General features: G+C 42.8%; 1 protein-coding gene across 1 annotated transcript in view; it reads right to left on the reverse strand.

Annotated features, from left to right (window-relative positions):
• Positions 1 to 25,309, reverse strand: part of nsd1b (nuclear receptor binding SET domain protein 1b) — a 99,404-nt gene that overhangs the window by 68,623 nt on the left and 5,472 nt on the right. Inside the window, exons 2-8 of the mRNA XM_084320496.1 lie at positions 15,613 to 15,757; positions 10,835 to 11,007; positions 4,329 to 9,873; positions 4,055 to 4,167; positions 3,462 to 3,723; positions 2,029 to 2,135; positions 631 to 676 (exon numbers count right to left, since the gene is read on the reverse strand). Of these exons, the coding sequence (XP_084176622.1) occupies positions 631 to 676; positions 2,029 to 2,135; positions 3,462 to 3,723; positions 4,055 to 4,167; positions 4,329 to 9,873; positions 10,835 to 11,007; positions 15,613 to 15,757 (6,391 nt within the window). The remainder of the gene's footprint in view (positions 1 to 630; positions 677 to 2,028; positions 2,136 to 3,461; positions 3,724 to 4,054; positions 4,168 to 4,328; positions 9,874 to 10,834; positions 11,008 to 15,612; positions 15,758 to 25,309) is intronic.

Consider the following 25,309-nt stretch of genomic DNA (forward strand, 5'->3'; position numbering starts at 1 on the left):
CTGAGTGTGAGAGAAAGTATGAGGAGAATGAAGACCTCACAGACTAGTCATGAGAACAGTGTAGCAAATATGAATCATTTGAACTGTAGACATGTGGACAATCTCCTAAAAGTTGGTTGTTAAAAGCTAAAATCGGATGGGTAACCACAGACATGCCACAACAACACCATGTAAGATAGTGGATACATTTACGTCACGTGCACAGGGAACTAAGTTGGCACCCCAGTTGAAAATTCAGATTTTGGCTGGATAAGAGATCACTGCAGTTGAATAAAATATATAAAGCAATCATCAAAAGCAAATATGACATTGCTGCCTTCTTGTTTGAGCTGCATAATGTTAACCAAGCTACTCAATAAACTTCAACTGCCATTTTATCAAAATTACATTTTCCCTTTATGCAAAACACTTTTTTACAGAGGCTTTCAAAAAATGTATTTCCATTTTATGATCTATTTGAAGAATAGCAAAGATGCATCACACTATGTATGCATAGTATATCTTTAAATAACTCATCATAGAACAACATTTTGCCATGTAAATCATTACATTCCTGTATTCCTGAATTTCCTGCATTAGCTATTATTTTATGATCACAAAGAATTGTATATTCTTTCATGATGAACTAACCTGAAGGAGCTGCAGGACAGGCTATGCTGTTCTTCAAAGACTTCACCTGCAACGCAAAGAAACAGCTAAAATATATTTACAGGCCTGTAGGTATAGCTTAGATATAATCAACTTGTATGCTATTTACAGGCTTGTAGGTATAGCTTAGATATAATCAACTCATAATATTTACAGGCCTGTAGGTATAGCTTAGATAGAATCGACTCATAATAATATTTACAGGCTTGTAGATATAGCTTAGATAGAATCAACTCGTATAATATTTACAGGCTTGTAGGTATAGCTTAGATAGAATCAACTCATATATTTACAGGCCTGTAGGTATAGCTTAGATAGAATCAACTCATATATTTACAGGCCTGTAGATATAGCTTAGATAGAATCAACTCATATATTTACAGGCCTGTAGGTATAGCTTAGATAGAATCAACTCATATATTTACAGGCCTGTAGGTATAGCTTAGATAGAATCAACTTGTATGCTATTTACAGGCTTGTAGGTATAGCTTAGATAGAATCGACTCATATATTTACAGGCCTGTAGATATAGCTTAGATAGAATCAACTCATATATTTACAGGCCTGTAGATATAGCTTAGATAGAATCAACTCATATATTTACAGGCCTGTAGGTATAGCTTAGATAGAATCAACTCATATATTTACAGGCCTGTAGGTATAGCTTAGATAGAATCAACTCATATATTTACAGGCCTGTAGGTATAGCTTAGATAGAATCAACTTGTATGCTATTTACAGGCTTGTAGGTATAGCTTAGATAGAATCGACTCATAATAATATTTACAGGCTTGTAGGTATAGCTTAGATAGAATCGACTCATAATAATATTTACAGGCCTGTAGGTATAGCTTAGATAGAATCAACTCGTATAATATTTACAGGCTTGTAGATATAGCTTAGATATAATCAACTCATAATATTTACAGGCCTGTAGGTATAGCTTAGATAGAATCAACTCATAATATTTACAGGCCTGTAGATATAGCTTAGATAGAATCAACTCGTATAATATTTACAGGCTTGTAGGTATAGCTTAGATAGAATCAACTCATATATTTACAGGCTTGTAGGTATAGCTTAGATATAATCAACTCATATATTTACAGGCTTGTAGGTATAGCTTAGATAGAATCAACTCATATATTTACAGGCTTGTAGGTATAGCTTAGATATAATCAACTCATAATATTTACAGGCCTGTAGGTATAGCTTAGATAGAATCAACTCATTCGCACCACACTCCCTCCCTCCACACCACACTCCCTCCCTCCACACCACACTCCCTCCCTCCACACCACACTCCCTCCCTCCACACCACACTCCCTCCCTCCACACCACACTCCCTCCCTCCACACCACACTCATCTCCACTCTGTACCTTCTTCTTTGGTACCACCAGGGCCTCCGCTTCCAGGGAATATTCCAGAATCTTCTGAGTGGGTTTCCTCTTCCTCTTCCTCTTCACCTCCACGAAAGGAACACTCCCTGTTAACACATTGTGCGCCATAAATGGCGTAAATCGTTATTGCCCGCCATGCGTTGAACGCCAACAACGGCGTATCACGTGTTTGGGATCAATATTTCATTTTTTCGCCATGGCATTCATAATTCATCCAGCCTCCGGATCGCAGCCGGACCCTGTTCTGATATTGCAACGCCTCAATACCGCCGCCTGGTGGATGGTCGGGCGAGTTACACTCACGCCAAACCGGAAGTGGCGATCGGTGCATCGAGGAAATTCCTCCGCCAGAGATATATTGTGGCATGGATCAATATACACACTCGAGTGCATTTGGATCGCTTTCGAAGCGCAATAATCAATACGATTTCGGCGTTTATTGCGTCATACAAACCGGAAATGGATCTAGCAGATTGACGTCAAATAATTGGGATCTTTTTCCTCCAGTCTCATCGGCGAACGGTAAGAGGACACTAACGTTACTTTTAGCTTGATTGTCCATTTCTTTGTTTGCAATCAGTCTGATCAATATATCAACCCACACTAAATAAAGCAGTTACTGACGATCAAGGAATTATAAACGACCCCCCCCCCCCCCCTTTCCTTCACGCATGATGAAGCATAATGTATACCGATCATATACATTTGAATTTTTTAATATAGCGTGTATAGGAAAGAAACGCCAATCGATAATCTATCTGCTTCAGGGCCTATAACTAGCGTTTTTGGAATTACAGCAGAAAAGCTTAAAAACACTTATATTCGACGGTATTAACACAACAATGTATGAATGAAAAAATATAACGTTCCCACATCCGGAACGATAGATACCCGATGTTGAATGGGCCATAGTAATGCAGATATAGCTATAATATTTAAAAAGTTATAGCCCTGCAAAGAAGGTAAACATCTCCATAGGCTTACAGTGGTGGCAGAGAGGGCATAATGATGGGCACAATGCATGGCGCCCAATGTGTTAACATAAAAGAACATCACAAGGCTTAATATCTTCTCACAGGGCCAGACGTTTCTCCACACCTCGTCTTAGCATTTGTGTTGTGCCAGCTGCACAGAGGACATTTGCAGAACACTGTTTGCCGCCAAGAATCTACTTGTAAAGTTACGGTTTACTTGTTGTTGTTGTCTACAATGGCAGGTGTTGTTTACAAACATATTCTAGGTTTACATTTGGTTCACACAACTTCACAGTGCATCAACATGATTTTGTCCTGATTTATGATTCTAAGAATTACATGTAAATATGTTTTGTAAACTACTTGCGGGATCTGCAAATGTAAACAAATCCATCTCCAGAAAAACGGCATAGTGTAGCTTTAAAAACATGGTCTCACCCTTATCTTTGATTAGGCTTTCTGTTGACAATGAAGGATCCACTTCAGGGGGAGGAGTTAATGTGTCAATAACATGTACGGCTGCATCTTGGGAAGATGAGTTCTCTGTAGGGGTAATTTGTGGCACTGAGGTGGTTGGTGTTGTAGAGATTTCCTCAGGGGGTGGAGTCTGTATTTCAGGAAGTGAGTTCACGGGGGTGTGGTCATGTTCAATATTGTCCAATTGTGGTGGATCAGATGTGTTGCCGACGAGTTGATTGTCCTGAAAAAGAAAATCAAACAAGATCATCTTATTATTTGAAAAAAAACGATGATGTTTGTAGGCAAAATTCTTGCTTCCGCGATGAAACCAAACGCGCATCCTATGGGGAGGGAGTCCTGCTCCAGGAATGAAACTAATGCAACGTCCAATGACCTGGCTGTGCAAGCACTTTCATATCCCTAGAGTCCCTCCCCAAAAGAATGCACACATGATTTCCAGAGTTTTGCCTACAAGGTGACATTGACGAAATAAGGGTCTATAACATACTCATATGATTGGACAAATATAACACTCAATTTGTTTGCATAGTTACAGATTGTTTTTTCTTCACCATTTCTATTGACTGGGGAGGCTTTTTGGTCTTTTTCCTTGTGGAGAAAATCTGATCGTACTCTTCGCTCCATTCGATTAGCCTTTTGCTTGGTTTTCTTATTCGTTTGTTTCCTGCAGAAAGTAAGTAGGAGAAGACAATCTTTACTTGTTTTGGTTGCTGTGCAGTGTACAGTATACAAAATGTAACACATATTATACATATATAGTAGGTCTATGTGTATAGTGAGGCTAGGAGCTAGTTTGAGAACTGAAGCTACACAGAGACTCCGTACCTGTGGGAGCCTCCTCACACCCTCCGGCGTTTGATGAGCTGGCATAGGACGCAGTGCAGTCAGCGACAGCACTGTTCTGTTGATCCAACCGTGCCACAGGCAGAGAAGATCTGAGCCTCTGCTCCATGTTTTGTAGTCTCGCCGTTGTTCCGCTGCTCCTTGCCAGCTCCCCCAAACCTCCTTCCCTCCCTCCAATCCGGCCTGGTTTCTCCCAGTCCCCATCTTGCTTGCCTCGCGAGCACTCCACTCCGAGGTAGCCGGGTCCTGGACTGGTCGAGCTAAAATGCACTCCTCTACAGTTGGCTTTTTTCTTCACTCCGGACGTCCTGGCCTTTCTGTTACAGGACCTTTTTGAGCCCATTGTCGAATTTGACATGGGTTCGAATTTAGTCCATTCACCTTTATAGTTGCTCGCAAGGCCTTGATGTTGAACTTGGCCTGCGGGTGACCTCTCCCCAGGCGGGCTGGGTATGATGGAGGGTTCCTCTTTGACGTGGGAACTTGGCGGTCCAATGTCCAGCTCCAAGGGAGCCCCATCTAGCGCTCTAGTGTCATGCAGGTCCTTCAGCAGCATCAGAAAAGTGCTAAACTTGTAGTTTGTGTCCGGTTTGAAAGACACAGGCTTGCCGTTGCTCTTGCTCGCCAGAGACTGGAATGAGACCTCCTCCAAATTTTTAAAGGCGCCCAAGAAAGAGAAGGATGATGTAGAAGGAGAGGTAGAAGAGGGGATGTCAGAAAGGCACTTCTCTTTCTTTGCATTTACTCTAGAGGTTACGGGTATAAAGTCCATCGGCGGAGTAGGGGATATGGAGAAGTCTTCGTCCTCGCTCTTGACCTCGACGTCCAAGTTGTTTGAGTCAGAAAGATATGATGAAATAGGAGAAGTGTTACGGTCAGATGAAGTCATGTTCTGGTCATTATCGTCATCATCATCGCCCTCGTAATCATCATCACCATCACCCGTCTTTTGAGATTTCATTTTTGTGCAAGATTTTGGTTTGGTCTCTGGTTTCCAAGAGGAAGTGTGTGGGGCGCAGCAGGCCTGTTCCTTTGCTTTTCTACACGTTTCCGAGAGCTTCATCCTCCTCTTCTCATCTGCCTCCTGCATGGCCTTCAAGGCTCGGGTCATCAAACGGCTGCTGGCAGGGAGATGGGCAGGCCGCTCATCTAGGACTTTCTTTAATTCATCAGAAGAGGGAACTTTGATATTTTTGGTAGCTGGAATCCTCTGAGCATCTGAACTTCCTGGCAGGTGAGAGGCAGTTAAAGAGGGAACTTCTAACGCTTTGGTAGCCGGAATCTTTTGAGCATCTGAACTTCCTGGCTGGTGAGAGGCGGTTACAAAGGGAACTTTGAACGTTTTGGTAGCCGGAATCTTTTGAGCATCAGAACTTCCCGGCCGGTGAGATGCGGTCAAGGTACTAGGAGTTGCACTTGTGACTGGGGTTGTTTTGACTTCAGATCTCCCTAACTTCATGCTCGCCACACCGCTAGCTGCTAAATGCATGCTTGCCACACTGGAAGCTAGAGTCTTTTCAGTTTCAGAACATCCTGATTGATTAGAACTAGGTGCATTCGTTTCTGGCGCTTTGGTCACGGTACTAGGAGTTGCACTTGGGACTGGGGTTGTTTTGACTTCAGATCTGCCTAACCTCATGCTCGCTACACCGCTAGCTGCTAACTGCATGCTTGCCACACTGGAGGCTAGAGTCTTACTTTCAGAACATCCTGATCGATTAGAGCCAGTCGCATTCGTTTCCGGTGCCTTGTTACTCTCTGGCTGCACTAATTGATCAGCAAGCTTTATGATCACATCGGACGCCAGGGTATTTTTACCCTTTACATATGATGAGCGGTGAAAAGGCCTGGCTGATTCAATGGAAACCGGTGTATTTTGCTTCTCGGACCATCTCAAATGGTCCTTTGACCCACCAGTCACACTAGAAGTCATTTTTGACATTAAAGTAGTCTTTAAAGCCTTTAAGTATCCTGACTGGTCAGAGGGCAGGTCAATTTCAGCAGACCTCACTGACCATTCAGATTGGTTAGTGTGACCGACAGGACTGGAGACTGGGTTATTTCGCTTCACTGACCGTTCAGATTGGTTAGTGTGACCGACAGTTAGACTGGAGACTGTGGCATTTTTCTTCTCTAATAATCCCGATTGGTCTTTTGGCCTACCAGTCACACTAGAAGTCATTTTTGATATTAAAGTAGTCTTTAAAGCCTTTAAGTATCCTGATTGGCCAGAGGGCACATCAGTTTCAGGAGAAATCAAGGCCTTTTGCTTCACTGAACGTACTGATTTGTCAGTGTGGCTGACAATTAGACTGGAAACTGGGGTCTTTTTCTTCTCTGACCATCCTGATTGGTCGTTTGGCCCACCAGTCACACCAGAAGTCATTTTTGATATTAAAGTAGTCTTTAAAGCTTTTAAGTATCCTGATTCATCAGAGTTAGTTTCAGCAGAAATCTGGGTCTTTCGCTTCACTTTTGCTTCAGATTTGTCAGTATGGCCAGTGGTTAAACTGGAGACTGTGGTATTTTTCTTCTCCAACAATCCTGATTGCTCAATGTGGCCAGCAGTTACACTGGAGATTGGGGTCTTCTTTGACGATCCTGATTGGTCAGTTAGACTGGAAACTGGAGTTTTTTGCTTTTCAGGCAATCCTGATTGGTCAATGTGGCCAACTGTTAAACTAGTGGCCGTAGTCTTTTTCTTCTCCGTCAATTCTGATTCGTCAGTTTGGCTGATAGTTAGACTGGAGACCGGGGTCTTTTTCTTCTCTGACAATTTTGACTTGTCTGTGTGGCCAGCAGTTAGAATGGAGACTGGGGTCTTTTTCTTCTCTGACAATTCTGATTGGTCTGTGTCGCCGACAGTTAGAATGGAGACTGGGGTCTTTTTGTTCTCCATCAATCCTGACTGGTCAGCGTGACTGACGGTTAGATTGGAGACTGGTGTCTTTTTATTCGCTGTCAATCCTGATTTGTCCGTGTGGCCGACAGTTGGCTTGGACACTGGGGTATTTTTCTTCTCCGTCAATTCTGATTGGTCAGTTTTGATGACAGTTGGCTTGGAGACCGGGGTTTTTTTCTTCTCCGTCAATTCTGATTGGTCAGTTTTGATGACAGTTGGCTTGGAGACCGGGGTCTTTTTCTTCTCTGACAATCCTGATTGGTCAGTGTGGCTGATAGTTAGACTGGAGACTGGCATCTTTTTGTTCTCCATCAATTCTGATTGGTCAGTTTTGCTGACAGTTGGCTTGGAGACCGGGGTCTTTTTCTTATCCGTTAATCCTGATTGGTCAATGTGGCCGACAGTTAGACTGGAGACCGGGGTCTTTTTCTTCTCTGTCAATTCTGATTGGTCAGTTTTGATGACAGTTGGCTTGGAGACTGGGGTCTTTTTCTTCTCTGACAATCCTGATTGGTCAGCGTGGCTGATAGTTAGACCGGAAAGTGTGGTCCTTTTCTTCTCTGACAATTTTGACTCGTCTGTGTGGCCAACAGTTAGCCTGGAAACTGGGGTCTTTTTCTTCTCTGACAATTTTGATTGGTCAGCGTGACTGACGGTTAGATTGGAGACTAGTGTCTTTTTATTCCCTGTCATTCCTGATTGGTCAGTTTTGCTGACAGTTGGCTTGGAGACTGGGGTCTTTTTCTTATCCGTTAATCCTGATTGGTCAGTGTGGCTGATGGTTAGACTGGAGACTGGCATCTTTTTGTTCTCCATCAATTCTGATTGGTCAGTTTTGATGACAGTTGGCTTGGAGACTGGGGTCTTTTTCTTCTCCGTCAATTCTGATTGGTCAGTGTGGCTGACCTTTAGCTTGGAGACTGGGGTCTTTTTCTTATCCGTTAATCCTGATTGGTCAGTGTCGCTGAGAGTTAGCCTGGAAACTGGGGTCTTTTTCTTCTCCATCAATTCTGATTGGTCAGTTTTGCTGACAGTTGGCTTGGAGACCGGGGTCTTTTTCTTCTCTGACAATCCTGATTGGTCAATGTGGCCAACAGTTAGACTGGAAACTGGGGTCTTTTTCTTCTCTGACAATTTTGATTGGTCAGCGTGACTGACTGTTAGATTGGAGACTGGTGTCTTTTTATTCCCAGTCAACCCTGATTCGTCCGTATGGCCGACAGTTGGCTTGGAGACCGGGGTCTTTTTCTTCTCTGACAATCCTGATTGGTCAATGTGGCCAACAGTTAGACTGGAAACTGGGGTCTTTTTCTTCTCTGACAATTTTGATTGGTCAGCGTGACTGACGGTTAGATTGGAGACTGGTGTCTTTTTATTCCCTGTCAACCCTGATTCGTCCGTATGGCCGACAGTTGGCTTGGAGACCGGGGTCTTTTTCTTCTCCGACAATCCTGATTGGTCAGTGTGGCTGACAGTTAGACTGGAGGCTGGGTTATTTTGTTTATCCAACAATGCTGATTGGTCAGCGTGTCCAACAGTTGGACTGGAAACTGGGGTAATTTGTTTCTCTGACCAACTGGATTCGTCAGTCGGTTCGAGATTCAGATTGGAGACTGGGGTCTTTGGTCTCTCTGGGTATCGGGTATGGACTGCTTGGTAAGGGACCACACCAGCCTTTTTACTTGCTGAATATTTGGACTGGTCACTAGCTTCAATGGTTACATTGGAAACCATGTTAGTTTTACCCTCTGAGAATCCAATTTGGTCACTGTGGCTGGCTGTCACATTGGAGGCAGGAGTGTTTTTGACTTCTGAGCTGTCCAACTGGTCAGAAGGCGTGCCAGTCACACTAGAAGTGACAATAGTATACAGGGCCTTTCTACCCTTTGAATATCCTGACTGGTCAGGGGGCACACCGGGTTCAGTTGAGACCATGGTCTTTTGCTTCTCAGACCATCCTGATTGGTCACTGGGCCCGCCAGTCACGCTCAACCTTCTACTGACAACAGATGAGGTCTTCTTCTTACAGGGCCCCTTACTGAAGAGAGTCCGGTCAGGTATAGGGCTGCTAGTTTTGGGTCGTCTGTCTTTGCCCGCTTTGCTGAACCACAGGCCACTCTGCATCTCCGGCTGTTTCTTCACCTCTTTTACAACATGAACCGGGGGCCTGGTCGGAGCCGGTTTGGACTGACGTTCAAGTGCTTTAGGACATAGAATCTTGGGGACCGAGTCGAGGTCAGCGTATGGGCAGTCTTCCATGTCCCCTTCCAACTGGTCTGCCCTGTCACTAATCGTCTTTTTCACGTTTCTAGTGCTTTTAGCTTTTGATGATTTACTTGGCTTTTTCTTGCCAGTAGGCTTTGCGAAAGTGCTCGATTTAGCTGGGGTCGGTTGGCTGGGGGGTGACACGGATCCGTTGGTCATGTGACCCGCTTCAGGGGGAGTGGAAACAAGTGGCACGGAGGGAGGGAGCGTCGAATTGTCCTCGCCCTCAGACATCAAGCTGTCCTGAAAAGCCTCGTCTACGGGGGAACACATGGAGAAAGCCATTCTTGGTCTCTTTGAGAGGACAGCTTCCGCCTCGACCACGCTGGATTTCCAAGACTCCATAAAACGTTTCGCAATCTGTTGGAATAAAGAACAGAGAGACAACATATGTTAGTGTCCATGCAGGCTCTGGCAATGATGATATAGTAATACATCTTCAGAGCTTTGAAAAATGAAAAATATATATTTTGTATTTAGCAATTCATTTCTTCCATTTAAAATAATATCATCACTAAATAGACAATAATCCAGCTCTAATTATAATTGGTAGTGACATGAAATAAAAATAGAAATCAAATATATTTATAAGTACCATATTAGCAAGAATATAAGACGATCCTGATCATGAGGTGACTCTCCCCTTTTCAATACCGTTTTTCAAGTACTTTTGAAAATTATTTTGTTTATATAAAGACAAAGTATAGCCCATCTGACCAGAATGTACCCACTAACACATTGAATGAAACAAGGAAGGTATATATTTTCATCTTTTAATTGTCTTTTAAATTGTCTTGTTTACATAAGATAATAAGTATTTGTATTGAGTTATTGAAATTAAATAAACTTGAATTAACCTGTAGCCACTGATCGGAGCAGGTAGATCACCCAACATTAACATTGCTGTCTTTTGAAGGTGGTAGTGGGCTCATTTTCTAAGCTAGCGTGAAGCCATGTTCTACTTCGCAAGGAATCCACTTCTACCACACATGTCATAGCAGCTTACTGGAAGGGGGGGGGGGGGGGGGGGGGGTAAACAGTGAACACCACTCCAAATTTGAACTTTCTTTCCTGCTACAAATCCTAGAGCATGAATATAAGACAACATCACTTTTTCCCTGTATAATTTGGGGCAAAAAACATTTGTCTTATATTCCGGGCCAATACAATAATAATGAAGTTGCAATAACAATATGAATGAAGTATACTGTATGTTTTTAACCTTTTTAGGTGCAAGTTAGAACTTAGAACTTTCCCATTCTCAAAATCCCGGTCACACAGGTGTGATCATACAACCTCAGAGTCAACATTGTATAATTACAGTGTGTGTATAGGTGTCCTCCCTCTGCTTCCCTCTCCTGCGTGGTAAGGGGAGCTGTTCAAACTCGAAGCCTCCGTGGAAAGGGTGAGTGGCTTTCCCTTCCACCCAGGCCAGTTCCAACGGCGTCCCAAAGGTCCTGATGTGGTAGAGCGGACATGGCCGGTCACTGGGCTCTATTAAAAACAACAACAAAAACCTATTAGTGAATGGAGAGTAGGGCTGCTCGATTATGGCAAAAATGATAATTACGATTATTTTGTTCCTTTAGTGGAAAAGGTAACGTTGCATTAGTTCGGTGCGCAGCGCATACTGAATCTAAGGTCTCTAATACGTTGTGTACCGCTACACCCTTACACGAGAGAGTAGAGTAATGTAACACATGCTCCTGGTGGACATTATTATCCAAAGCACCTTATAGTATCACAAACGCATACGTTTTCAAAGTGGGTGACCCCACAAGGAATCAGACTAAGCCTGGCAGCGTTAGTGCCATGCTCTACACATTGAGCTGCACAGAGAATGGAACCCCTAACCCTGGCAGCATTAGTGCCATGCTCTACCCATTGAGCTGCACAGGGAATGGAACCCCTAACCCTGGCAGCATTAGTGCCATGCTCTACCCATTGAGCTGCACGGGGCTACATGGGACTAAGGCCTTAAAGAAAAAATGGTTTGGTTCCGGTTGCCGACCGACCCTGCCAATTTAGGTGCGACCCAATTTATTTTATGAGTTAAATTTCTTTTTTATTAAAAATTATTAAAAAAAATAGACCAAAACCTCTGGGAGGGATGGCTCTGCCCAATTTTTTATTCTATTATTGGGCAGCCAACTTTAGAGCACTACAACATTGGGCAAGGTTTGAAGACACACCTTCATCTCCTGTATGGTTGCTTTTGGAATCCTCTTCTTCCAGCCCTGCCTCACTGGCTGCTCTTGCTCATGCACCTCTACTTTTTCCCACCTCTCCCTACTCTAAAAATATTATTGTCAAATCAACACTTAGGATATGGAATCAGTTTAGACGACATTTTGGTTTACAATCTTTTTCCTTACTAGCTCCAATTACAGCTAACCCTGTCGTCCCCCCCCCCCCCCCTCTGTGATGGATAGAGCTTTTCTCTCCTGGTCCCCTCTTGGTATTAGAACGTTCAGAGATTTATATATAGAAAATATTTTTGCATCATTTTGAACAACTGTCTGACAAGTTCTCTCTTTCGAGGTCACATTTCTTTAGATACTTGCAAGTCCGCAGTTTTGTACGTAATGTCAACCCACAGTTCCCCAAACTTCCAGAAGCCACTCCTATTGACACTTTACTAAAACCTACACTGGTCACAAAGGGTATTATATCTGTCCTGTATGGCTTGATTTCCTCACTGCGTCCTACCTCATTAGAAAAGATCAGGAGGAGATGGGAGGAAGACCTGGGTGAGGACATCACAGAAGACCTGTGGGAGGATATTCTACACCGGGTCCACTCCTCTTCAATTTGTGCCAGGCACGGACTGATCCAATGTAAAATTGTTCACCGTTCACACTTTACTAAAGTCAGGCTAGCCAAGATCTATGGCAACATTGATCCCACCTGTGACAGATGCCACCGTGCCCATGCTACACATAGTCACATGTGTTGGTCCTGCCCTTCCCTACATAATTTTTGGTCTGAAATATTTGAAACTATCAAATAGTATTGAGATCCCAATCAGCCCGACTGCCATAACTGCTTGCTTTGGTGTCTCTATCTCCCCTACTACCCTGTCTCTGCCACGATATAAAGCTGACCTGGTGGCATTTGTTACTCTCCTGGCTGGACGTCTCATTTTACTGCATTGGAAGTCACCCACTCCTCTATCTCACTATGTGGCTCAGGGATATTTTGCACTTCCTTAAGATGGAGAAAATAATGTGTGTCATAAGGGGTTCTACAGCTAGATTTTATAAAACATGGCGTAGTTTCTTTACTTATGTTGGGGAACAAGGTTCAATCGACCCCCCATAAATAATGCTCACTTCTAGCCTAGCACTGTCCAGTCGATTGACATATCTACATGTGCAAGTGTAACCTGGGCCCTCATTCATCAACGTGACGTAGAATATGTTCTATTTCCACACGTAAGCACAGAATTTAGAATCAGTGCATGCACAGAAATATTGGGATTCATCAACCGTGCGTACACAGGTCCTATGCTCCTCCGTGTTGATAAATACCACTTTGTTCTACCGTCAATGCTCGTGCATGATTATCCATATATGGTCATGAAAGTGATGAAACACCCCCCATGGGATGTGAAATAATGGACTGACCCGAGCGGAACTCTGAGAAACTTCACGGAGATTGTTCACTGCTGTCGAACCAAGAAGACACAACGCGTGTTATGGGATAAATAAAAGGCGGACTTGTAAACGGTGATGTCAGATATCAACGGCTCCCTAAGACCATTGCTGCAATTCTGCCTGGACAGCTCAAAATACCATTCGTTGACCACTGTTTGGCGTTGGTTGTGTGTCATTATAACCGTGCTGTAATATGAATGCCTTTATTAGTTGTGTTCGATTGGCTATATGATCTTTAGAGGCATCTATTTTGTTGTCGGTATTATTCGAACCACCAACCCTTGGATCATTGGACAACCCGCTCTACCCCTGAGCCACGCCGCCCCACAATGTGTTCCATTCCTTTATTTCTGCTGTACAGTCCTTGTCCTGAGTGTACATATCTGTTTAATTGACTGTATGTCCGAAACAATATCTATATTTATTTTGTGGTGTACTCGCTGTAGTCTATATATTCAACAGACCTATACTTTGACTACTTATACGTAGCTTTGTGCAATATATATATTATTTACATTCAACAGACCTATATTTTGTCTATTTATACATAGCTTTGTGCAATAGGTATATTGTTTATATTCAACAGACCTATATTTTGACTAATTATACGTAGCTTTGTGCAATATGTATATTGTCTACATTCAACAGACCTATATTTTGACTACTTATATGTAGATATGTGCAATACGTCTGGCATAAATGTGTACAGTTTGACCTTGTGCTCATCTCATATTGCAACGAAAAACTTCAATAAACAAAGTTTAAAATAAAAAAAATATATAAAAAAAATATATATATATATATTTTTTTTTACAATAAAGTTTCATACAAATCTTAGTCAAACCTTTAGTAATATGGATATTAAACATGCTGGCAGAGTACATGCATCCATGTTGCCATGATTTTTCGCTGAACATATAATATACTGTTCGAAACATCCATTTGCCGCCGTTCGAACACCACCTTACTCGACCAATTCCGTGCCTCGGTTCTCGAGTTACATGACGATATGTCATATGTCAGGCGAGCGTCTTTTTACGCGTCGCGCATCAAATGACCACTTCGGACAGTATACGCTTGAGAACTGAGCAATCACAGCTGATGGTGAAAATGATTGGTCAATGTTGTAGCCAACGAGTGTCCGCGAATATAGGAAGTAAGTGAAAGTTGACGAGCGAACATGAGTTGTGACTCAAGACTTCAGAACGCACAGAGGTGGATGGCAGAAATAGATTGTTTTTTGGTCGTCGGTTTACTAAAACCTCTCTCAAACACTAATTTCTGAACAGATTTTTATGATATTTGGACCTATACTACATAAGACTTCAGGCTATGGAACCGCTCTGTTTTCCAGCTTATACCTCTATGCTGGAATAATGGAATATGGAATCTAAAGAAATATTTGAGTACACAAGTTCAAGTTCAACTCAAGTTCAAACCTCTGTTACTCTATTTCATTAGCACTAAAAGTGATTCCCCTTTTTTGCATTAGTAACTTCAGAATGTTATCTTTCAAAAGATACCAGGCTCATACATGTGCTATAAGTATAAAGCTAAGCTTTGCAAATAAAGTATGCAGTCCTCAAGTTCAAGTAAAAAAATTGCCACTTTTCTGCCTGCCTGTTAAGGTTAAAAAAAAGTGTCCACAGCGATGAGTACTGCAGACGAAAATCATATAACTCTTTAAGTTTTCAAAAGGACCTGTTTTCAAATATTATTGTAAAGATGATAAGTTAGAGTGTTGTGTTCATTCATAGTTAAAGACAGTAAAGGTTGAGTATTTTATTATCTAAATATGGTAAGGTAGAGTGTTGTGTTCATTCATAGTTAAAGACAGTAAAGGTTGAGTATTTTATTATCTAAAAGGTGGCAAGTTACCGTTGTGTTCATTCATAGTTAAAAACAGTAGAGGTGGAGTACTTTATTACCTAAAGATGGTATGTTAGAGTGTTGTGTTCATTCATAGTTAAAGACAGTAGAGGTGGAGTACTTTATTACCTAAAGATGGTATGTTAGAGTGTTGTGTTCATTCATAGTTAAAGACAGTAGAGGTGGAGTACTTCCTTCTTATATAATCACATTCACTCTCAAGTGATACTGTATGGATTGACTTTACAACTGCAAATGCATGGGCTGTCCAAAATAACTTGAAAACAAGAGTTACATGGTCCTTCAGTGCAAGGGTTCAACTCTCAAAGGAAACGATAAGGGGGTCGATAAAAAATCTGATTGTTAAGCAGAATCGATATCCGAATCACTAAAATCCTTCACAGCGCTCATCCCTAACCAGTATCTGCACTTGTTTATGTCCGGTTGTTTTCAGAACATCATGTTATCAGTGAGATGATGACATTTTCTGCTCAGTGACCTTGACTGATGAAAATCCAAAAACAGAAGGAGCAACAGCAGCAGGGAGTTGAGAGTCAAGCCTACGATGGCTTACCTTTCATCTTGTGATAGATCCCATGTGCAGGGTCAACAGTCACCTCACAAGGCCACCATGGTCGTCTGTTGAACTTCGCCCAGATAACCTCACCTTCTAGGAACTTCACAGGCGGCAGAGACTTCCTCTTTGAGCCGTTTGGCTGCTGCGGACAAGATGGTAAACACAAATCTAGTTACTGTACAGCACAAACACAGCGCGGCGGCAGCACAATTGTAGATCTGATGCAAAAGCCATGATTTATTGAGACATTTGAAATATGATACAGCTATTTTTAACTGAAGTGTCTCAATAAATGCATGTACTGTACTGGACTGCAGTCTCCTTTATTCTTTTTGACAGGTATCTGTTGCCTGCTTCGACCTTTGCCCCATCATTGCACTAGCATTAAGTACATTTTTGTCTTCTTGTAAACAATTTTAGAAAAACACGGCCTTAGGGTTAGATAAGCGGGCTTATGACCAGAAGGTCGCTAGTTCAATACCCAGGCCAGGAGGGAAATCTGTCAACTCCCACCACTGAAGTGCCCTTGAGCAAGGCACATAACACTAAGGCTATGTGTCCACTAAAAACCTTTTTTTCAAGGCGGACCGCTTTGAAAAAAGAAGAAAAAAAAGCTCAGAGCGTTTTTCTGAGGCTCGCGCCAGCCGCGGCTCCACCCCTTCCTCGATGAGTTACATTGATGAGCGCGCTCCTTTCCCAAAAGTTTAACTAGTTTCAACTTTATGAGCTGGGAGCGCTCCGACCAGAAAAAGCTGCCACCAAGAGCTCATAAAACGCGAGGCGCGTCGCAGGGAAGAGGAGCGCGCCTGTCGCTTCTCCAGCATAGAAATGAATGACAGAAAGGAGCTGACAACTCATAAAACATCCCTGGTGGACACAAGCCCTAAGACTGTAAAGCAGAGTGTCGCATGTGCTTTATTTACTGTGGGTAAAAGTTCCGGAAAAAAAAGGGTGTGAATTCCCTCCTTTAGCACCACATCAATGCTCAAAACCCCACAAGGATTAACTCCTTCACGTGCATGATCTCACATGAGATAGGAATTTGAGACCTGAACATTCTAATCATTGAAAGCTATGGAGTTCTACAATTCCAAGCGAACATGTCCCCAAAGAAATGTGTATTAGTTCATTGGGGATTAACACATTGATGTTGTATTAAGAACCACGGATGTGAGCTACAACAGGAACAGAACACACAGTAAGGATTCTCATTTGTGTAGAGAGTAGGAGTGTAAAGGTACACATATCCGTACCGAACCGAACCGCTTCAGTGTGTACCGTACCGAATGGCTGTGTAGTGTACCGAACGAATACAACGGTATGTTAACCACTAACATCGGGGGCTGTTTTTTTTCACAATCTAATATAATTATTATTATTTAAAAAAAAAATTACAAGTCGATTATTCATTTCAATATAGAATATTCGTTGACAGCCCTACAAGTACAATTCGTTACTGCACACTACATCACCCCTGAGTGGAACATGGAAAGCCAAACTTTCCCCCACTGTACCGAAAACCCATACCGAACCGTGACTTCAAAACCGAGGTACATACCGTACCATGGTTTTTGTGTACCATTACACCCCTGGTACGTGTCCATGGTAATATAAAGTAATTATTATCATGTAAGCCAATCATCAGAATAGGAGGTCAAACAGATGGCGTTGAATGGGATCTGTCCATCTGTGAGGGGATTAACCCGACCTCAGTTGACCTACAGTACTGCTGTCATTACACCCGCTGAGAGGTGCGACCACGACACTGATGTGATCAGAATTTTTTGAACTAAACATGCTAATGACTATAGTTATAAAAAGAATTGAAGTCCAAGGCAGCTCTACAAATTTTTAAAAGCCTTTATTAAATGGCTCACATTATTTAGATCATTTAAAAGAAACAAACATGTTTCGGCCTACATAGGGACTTCATCATCAGGGTATAGATAACTAAGACCAAACAAAACTCTGACTAATATAGAGAATCCAGAGCTCTGGAAGAGTCTAATTACAATGAGAGACAGCTGCTAATGACTATGTCACAGTGGCCACCGGTCACTGAAACCTATAGAATACTAGAATTCCAAGATAGAATTCCAAGTCAACATGTGAACGAGGACACATGGTGTCATAGATACAGTCTCGTCTACTGAACTGGTCTTACACAAAGTTCCATGTCTGGCTCTCCTCCAATTCACCAAAGCCAAGTAGCAAAACACGACTCCGAATGTCAGTAACTTGAATACTTAGCGTGCAATGAAAGCGGTTACACCACAAAGATAATTTACAATGCAACTCTAAAGTAGCAACTAAATACATATGCCGGAGGCGAGTGAGAGGCTGAGACTCTCTCTCTCCTCCAAATACTTAGCTAACATAGCTACAGTATTACACGGTTCAGAATGTCAGTCAAATATAATGGTGTTTTCCATGTTGTGTGGAAGTGTGATTGGCGGTGATGTCAAACGAATGCTCGTGGGACCCCACTAGGGGGCAGAGCAGCCAAGTGTGAGTGACAACATGAATGAATGAATCGGTGACCGAATGAATGAGTTTGTGAAATTGCCGAGGTGCTTCGCATCAAAAAGACTCACAAAACACCTCAAGATGTTAATAGTAATCCAAGTTTACGTACATTCCAGGAATATGCATTACAATACTTGATAACTTCACTTAAAATACTTTAAGTGATACCTGGCCTTATTCTGACTTTGCCATTACCAGATTGTCCCCGTCTTTAACTCATCCAGCGCCATCGCTTAATGAGCCAGGGGGGGTGGGGGGCGCTAGAACGCCATCGCTTTAATCAATGGGGAGACTGCGAGATTTGCGAGTGCTTAAAATATATATATATATATATATATTTTAATTATCTTTTCCCCCCTCCTTTTTCCCTTTTTCTCCCATCCCAATGTTAGTCGTTAGGCCAATTCCCAATCCCCTTCCTGGTCGTTGCGCACCTACCCCCTACAGTCGGTCTGGGAGAGTGGAGGACTGGAGGTTATCACAATATCACATGCTTCCTCCGACACATGTGTAGCCAATCAACCGCTTCTTTTCACCTGGCAGCGCGGACTCTCACTGGGAGAGTAACCTCGTTCCCAGTTTTATCTCCTCCATGAGATAAAGACTGGTAAAGCACTACGGCCGAAAGTGTGTATGGGGTAGAATTTCCGGTGTATGTACTTCCCAGCTGTCTCCGAACTAGTGTTGTCACGATACTGGAATTTCAAACTTTGATACGATACCTTGAAAAGCATCGATATTCGATACCATTTTCGATACCACGAAAATGCTAAATTTATAATAATTCTTTTTTTTTTGTAATTTTTTTTTTTTTTTTTGCTGGTTGATTCTCCTCAGCTTCTCTCTGGTACTATAAGAGATAAGAGATAAGATAAATATAACACTTTTAAAACCCTTTGTTTCTCTTTAGATTATCTAATCTAAATCAAATCAAAACCTCCCTCTTAAAAACAAAAACCTGTGTTTAACCTAGCCATCTATAAAACATCATGTTAAAACTGTGAAACAAATGTCCTACTTCCCTAAAGAAAGAAATACATAGCAAACATGACTCAGTTATGCAATAGTGCTGCTGCTTTTTATTTGGTTAAAATCTTTTAGTTAATAAGACTAAAAGACTACAATATGACTACAACAATTTCATGACTGCTTCCGGTTTCCGGTTTGTGGAGCTATGCTCGGAGCATTAACGTTACATTTTCAACAAGATTGCTGCTAATTCATGGAAACGGGGTAACGTTAACGTTATGTTGAGTTCATATGTGTAGTGTAGTATAGGGGTGTAACGGTACGCGGATACGTACTGTACCGCCTCAATGTGGTCCTCGCGCGCTGTGCACTGAGCGATTGCAACGGTATGGAACCTTTTTTTGCGGAACTTAAATCCTCCCGGCCCTAATATAACGTGCACAACTAACCGGATGTTGTTTGTTCATTCCATGCAGCGCGCAGCTACACTGAACGAGAGCTGTAATTCAGCATAGCATATTAGCTTTAGTATGGCGAGTCAATACTAACTGACAAGCCAGAGCCATGTCATTGTTCAACTTTATTGCAAACTTTATCACGCATTTGAAACGGCATCACCCGAATGTGAATATCACTGGTACACGGAAGAAACAGATCCTAGTGCAAACCCAGCTCCCCGTTGCATTCAAGAAGCATCTCGCTATTAATTTAGACCGGGCCAACGCAATAACAAACGCCATATGTGTTTTTATAGCAGCAGATCTGCGACCATACTCCGTTGTCGAGAACACTGGGTTTAAGCACATGTTAAAAGTAATATAGCCCCGCTAGCACTATGAATTGAAAATGGGGGACCCTGATGTAAACAAGACGAACGTCTTTCTCTGGTCTGCATCCCCTTAACAATTGTGTGTATTGAGCCGTACTGTATTGTACCCATTCTGCAATCTGTTAATAAAGTTTTCATTCATTCATTCCCTCGTCCGTATTTCAGCCAGCAAGTCATACCACCAGCTCTATAAACTAGCCCCTTTCATGACTGTGATGCAAGCCCTGCCCCTGTATTCAAGCATCAGTCATGAAAGGGGTTATGTATAAACAAGCACACGCTACAGTTGTCCACGACTTATCCTCCAAGGCATCTGTCTGCTATATAATAATCTTCAGATTTACTTAAGTGTTATTAGTAGGTTACAGCAGTAAGCATTAGTTTGCTCAGTCAATTATGGCCAATTTGTTTTATATTGTTTAATACAGTTAAATAAATAGATAAATGAAAAGCTATTTTTTTGTATTGCCCCCCCCCCCCCCCCCCCTACCGAAAAAATACCGAACTGTGACTTCAAAACCGAGGTACGTACCGAACCGTGGATTTTGTGTACCGTTACACCCCTAGTGTAGTATGAACTCGACATAACGTTAACGTTACTCCGTTTCCATGAAGTAATTATAAGGTGGCCAGCTAGCTAGCATAAGCTAACGGAAGAACGATTAGCTAACGTTAGCTAATAGCTGTAACGTTACTAACAACTAATCAGCTGTTGATATTATGAGCCATCAGTAGACAACGTCTCATGTATTAAACTAAAGTTAATGGTTTAATGTTTAATGCTTTGTTGACAAGAAGACACTGAAGACGGGTCTCTGAGGGGGAGGAGGAGTGGCAAGCGTGCTCTGCAGCAGCGTGTGTCTGTCAACAACTTGCGGTAGAAGACTGCGAGCAAGTCAGCTGGTATCGATACTGCAGAAAGTATCGATATTGCGGGAAATGAGTATCGAAACCATTTTAAATATTCAGAATCGATATGTATCGATTTTTCGATATTTTTGACTACTCCGAGTCCGAACGGACCAAACTTTTCCCGAATCCTGTCGGCAAACAAGCTAGAACGTCCCGGTCATGTAGTAAATTCTTCAGGCAAAGCCGTTGCAGTGGCTTAAACGAGGAAATATTCTTCTTCTTCTTCAATGGGTTTAATGGCAGATCGCGACCACAAAAGGCGCATACCGCCACCTACTGTACAATCCATTTTACAATGTCTTCTTCTTCTTCTTTGGAAGTAATGTCGGGTCGCAATCACAAAAAAAACCTACTGTACATCCCAGCAACTGGCCGGATAAACAAGACCCGGCAAATAAAAGAAAACAATAAAGAAAACCAATAAACCCCATAACACACAAAACAAAAACCCCATCCCTAACATCGCCACCCTATCCAAACCTAATCTATGAGTCACTCATTGCCTCCTGTGGGCTGACTCTGGCCTTCTTGATCACTCACCACCCCCTTCCCTAACCCTCTTACTTGATCACTCACAACCCTTCTCTAACTCTCTTACTACTTCCCCCAATGTCAACCCCTTCATACCCATGTGTTGTACTGCTACTTTAACTATTAACTTTATCCTATATGTTCTACTGCTAACCATCATTGTTGCATTCACTACCCCTGCCACAAAGGCCACTATATTCAACTTCTCCCCCCACACCCTCTTTCTCCTCCTGTACTTCCTCTGACAAATGCCCTTTTCTAAAACCCTGTTCCCCATCTTGCTTTCCCTGATCCTCCTGCACTACCCTTACTGCCAAATGCCCTTCTCCAAACCCCTGTCCCTTATCTTGCTTTCCCTGTCCTACCTTCCTAGCTGCCTCTGCATATGATATCTCTTCTGCACTCTTAACTTTCCCATTACGTCTATCACTCTTCAAATCCCCTACCAGTTGCTCTATACTAACCTTGATTGGAATTCCAGTAATTACCCCCTTGCAACCACTATCCCTTTTCTCCCCTACTCTCACTACTTTATAGATACTAACTTTGCAAACGCTCTTCATTTCCCTTACCTTCTCTACCTGCTCTAAACTTACACACCCTATAAACAAGTTCCCATCCCCTAACACTTTTGCGTACCTTACCTCTCCTAACTGCTCTCTATATAAAAAAAAAAAGCAGCCATCTTATGAAGTTTGACAGCTGTCTTGGCTCTATTTTCCTAACTCCCTCTTCTCCCTCAAATCGCACCACTATATTCAACCCTTCTGAAAAATCCTTTTCTCTACCCTCACCGTCTGACCCACTAGTGCTACCTTCCCTCTCTTTCTTCCTCTTATGCCCCTTCCCCCCACTTTCCCTGCTCTTTTTCTCCACCTTTTCCCACCCTTATCCCTCGTTTTCCTCTCCTACTCTACACTCCATATCGCTATCCATCCCCTCTCCTTCGTCACAGCCATTCCCATCCCTGTCGGAGTCGCACTTGCTTGCACTACCCGCCCTGGCTCCCGACGTCGAACCCTTGGGGGAACTAGGGCCCGAAAACGGTGACAGGCTTCGTTCACTCCTACGCCTACTTCTGGCTCCCGACCTCAAACCCTGGGGGGAAACAGGGCTCGGAAACGGCTTATCCCACACCATCAACTCGTCAACATGTGCACACAAGCCGCAAGTCCTACAACCAGCTCCGCCTGAACTCCACTCGTCAACAGGACCACCACAACACATCCAATATTTCGGCATTCCTAGCCTCCTCCTTCCCTTCTTCCCCATCCCGCCATACACCTCCACTGTCAGTCGCCTTTCCAAAACTGTACAAAACTTCCCACTTCGCCTTGTTCTCCCGCCTCAGTGAAATGTACCACTGACAACAGTCTGACCACAAAACACTTCTTATTGTTTTATAACTCTGTAGGGGTGGACGGTATGGTCTAAAATTTATATCACGGTATAATTTGAAGCATAGACGGTAACGGTATATATCACGTATCAGTTTTTTCTTTTTGCCTGATAGGCAGGCTATATAAAGAATGACATTCTCAAGGCATGTAGATTTATAATATTTTTACTTAAAACTAGGCTACTTTTGCATATACAGTCATTATATTCCAAATAAAATAAGTCCCGAGCCGAGACTCCGTGCTGCTCCCAACGAATCCCAATAGTATGCAACTGCAGAGCCGCAGAGCAGGGGCGCTTTCAGGTCCGGTCACAGGCCCGCTCAACAGCGCCCCCCACCCAATGGCTGAATTGCCAATGGCTGAATTGGAGTATTGCACTGTGCAGGCACAGCTGTCCAGCTCTGCGGCTCTGCAGCTGCATGCTTCTCGCAAAATCCAGCATCCAGCTACCGCTGCCCAGCCGTCGTTATCAGAACACTACACACATATCATAATGTTCACAGCAAACTGTAGTTGATCACCAGGTATGTTTTATTAATGTAGAATAATTCATATAAGAAAAACGATAGGGAAATCTCTTACCTTTCTCCACTGGTTAAAAATGCCAGGAACTGAAATTGAAACTTGCTGTGCGCCGCGGTGATATGTGTTTATTATGAAATGACAATTGCGTGTTGACACGCCCACTGCGCGAAGCCTCCTAAATAACTTTTTCCAGTTTGCACATATCTATTATCTATGACTAATTCTATTTTTAGGGGCAAATGCGAGTGAAATAGTCGCGCTGTGGTTACATGACGTCATTGCTATTTTAGAGCTGCTCTACCGGTTACAAGGTATAGTCAAAATCCATACCGTAGAGCAAATGCATACCGTTTATACCGTATACCGTTTATACCGTCCACCCCTACTCTGTATTATATCATTTCATAACAGTAGAAGTTTTACTTTTAAAAACTCCCTCCTCCCTCTCTCTCTCTCCCAAACCGAGTAGCCAGAGCGGTTGTGCGCCATGAGGAAATATTGTGCACTTCACACGTTTCTATAATTGTTTTGTCGAAACCGGAAAGTCTGTAGCCGGTACTTCCTGTACTTCCGTTTTCACACTTTAGGAGGCATAGCTTTACCAGCCTACTGGGAGAGTGTAACATGTGGAAGGATCACACTACCTCACCCAGATCCTTCCCTTGCTGTGCAGGCGCCCCGACCGAACTGTAGGAGTCGCTGTTTACAACGACCAGGACCCACCCTCACCGGCTTCCCACCCGCTGACAATTGTATCAGCACGGGCGGTCGACCAAGCCGGAGGTACCGCTGGCAGTTGGATTCGATCCCACTGTCTCTGCGGTGGTAGACAGATGCTTGGTCCGCTGTGCTACCCGGCCGACCCGCTTAAAATATATCTTATATTATAGCTATGGGTCTAATACACCCGTCGATTGTCAGTGAGTTACTTCCAGTCAACATGCACAAAACAGATTGTTTTTTAATCTGTACATTTCAGTTTTATACCGTTTTGAATATGAGTATAGTTTAGGTGATTCTTAGTAATCCCAGGAAAAGACGCGATAATAGCGTTTTAGTGGAATACACTAAACGCGGTCATTTTTCGCGTCTTTTAGAATCTTCCTGAAATCAATGCTAGATTATCATTATTATCCTTCCTCGTGCATACATGAAATGGCCCCCGTAGCGCGGCGCTCCCCTCCCCACCTAAACAGCCACACACACACACACAGACAGCTTCGATCGCGGTAGAAAGAAATATCAGATCAATGCAATATTTTATATATATAGAGTCCTTACCTGGTCTCTGATGTAATGCAAAAGAAATAATCCAATTATCTGATCGCCATTCCAAATACTGCTCGTGGAGGTCCGTCCCACATTGCCCGGCATTGCATATGAAGGGGGGGGGGGGGGGGGGGGCAGCATCGCAGATGTAACGTTGTAAACGCTAGTCCTGCCGAAGTATTTAAACCCTGCCCGCACGGCTCAGATCGGCCCAGAAAAGAAACTACACCATTTCTAATAGAGTGCAATACCGGCTGGAAGGCATAGGTGGCGGTGTTTGCCCTTTTGTGAGCTCAGACCCATTCCCAATGATAACATCAGGCTGGATGGATGAAAATGAATGGATATAGCTAATAAAAGAAATAACGATTAAAACCCGACCTCTCTCATGATTGGCGCTGATTCGCTGAATGAGTTAATACATTTCAGGTACATAGGTGTATAAGGTGTATAACATGCATGTCTTGGTAGAGCTCAGCCTACCTTTCACACTGCCATTGAAAATCACTGTATTATTCATTTTTGCTAATGTTACTCTATTATTCTACTACAAGCTATTCAAATTTGCGCAGCAACTGGCAGCACCCGGAGCTAACAAGCGCACCCAACCAAATACGGACTTCTTTCTTTTTTGTATTGGCATTGGAATTTTTTTTTAGGTATGTGCTTGTACAATCACTCAGTAAGGGAGACAAGCATGAGCTCACAAAACACCATCCTGTAATGCCTTACC

Source organism: Notolepis coatsorum (assembly GCF_963971535.1).
Source record: "Notolepis coatsorum genome assembly, chromosome: 8".
NCBI lineage: Eukaryota > Metazoa > Chordata > Actinopteri > Aulopiformes > Paralepididae > Notolepis > Notolepis coatsorum.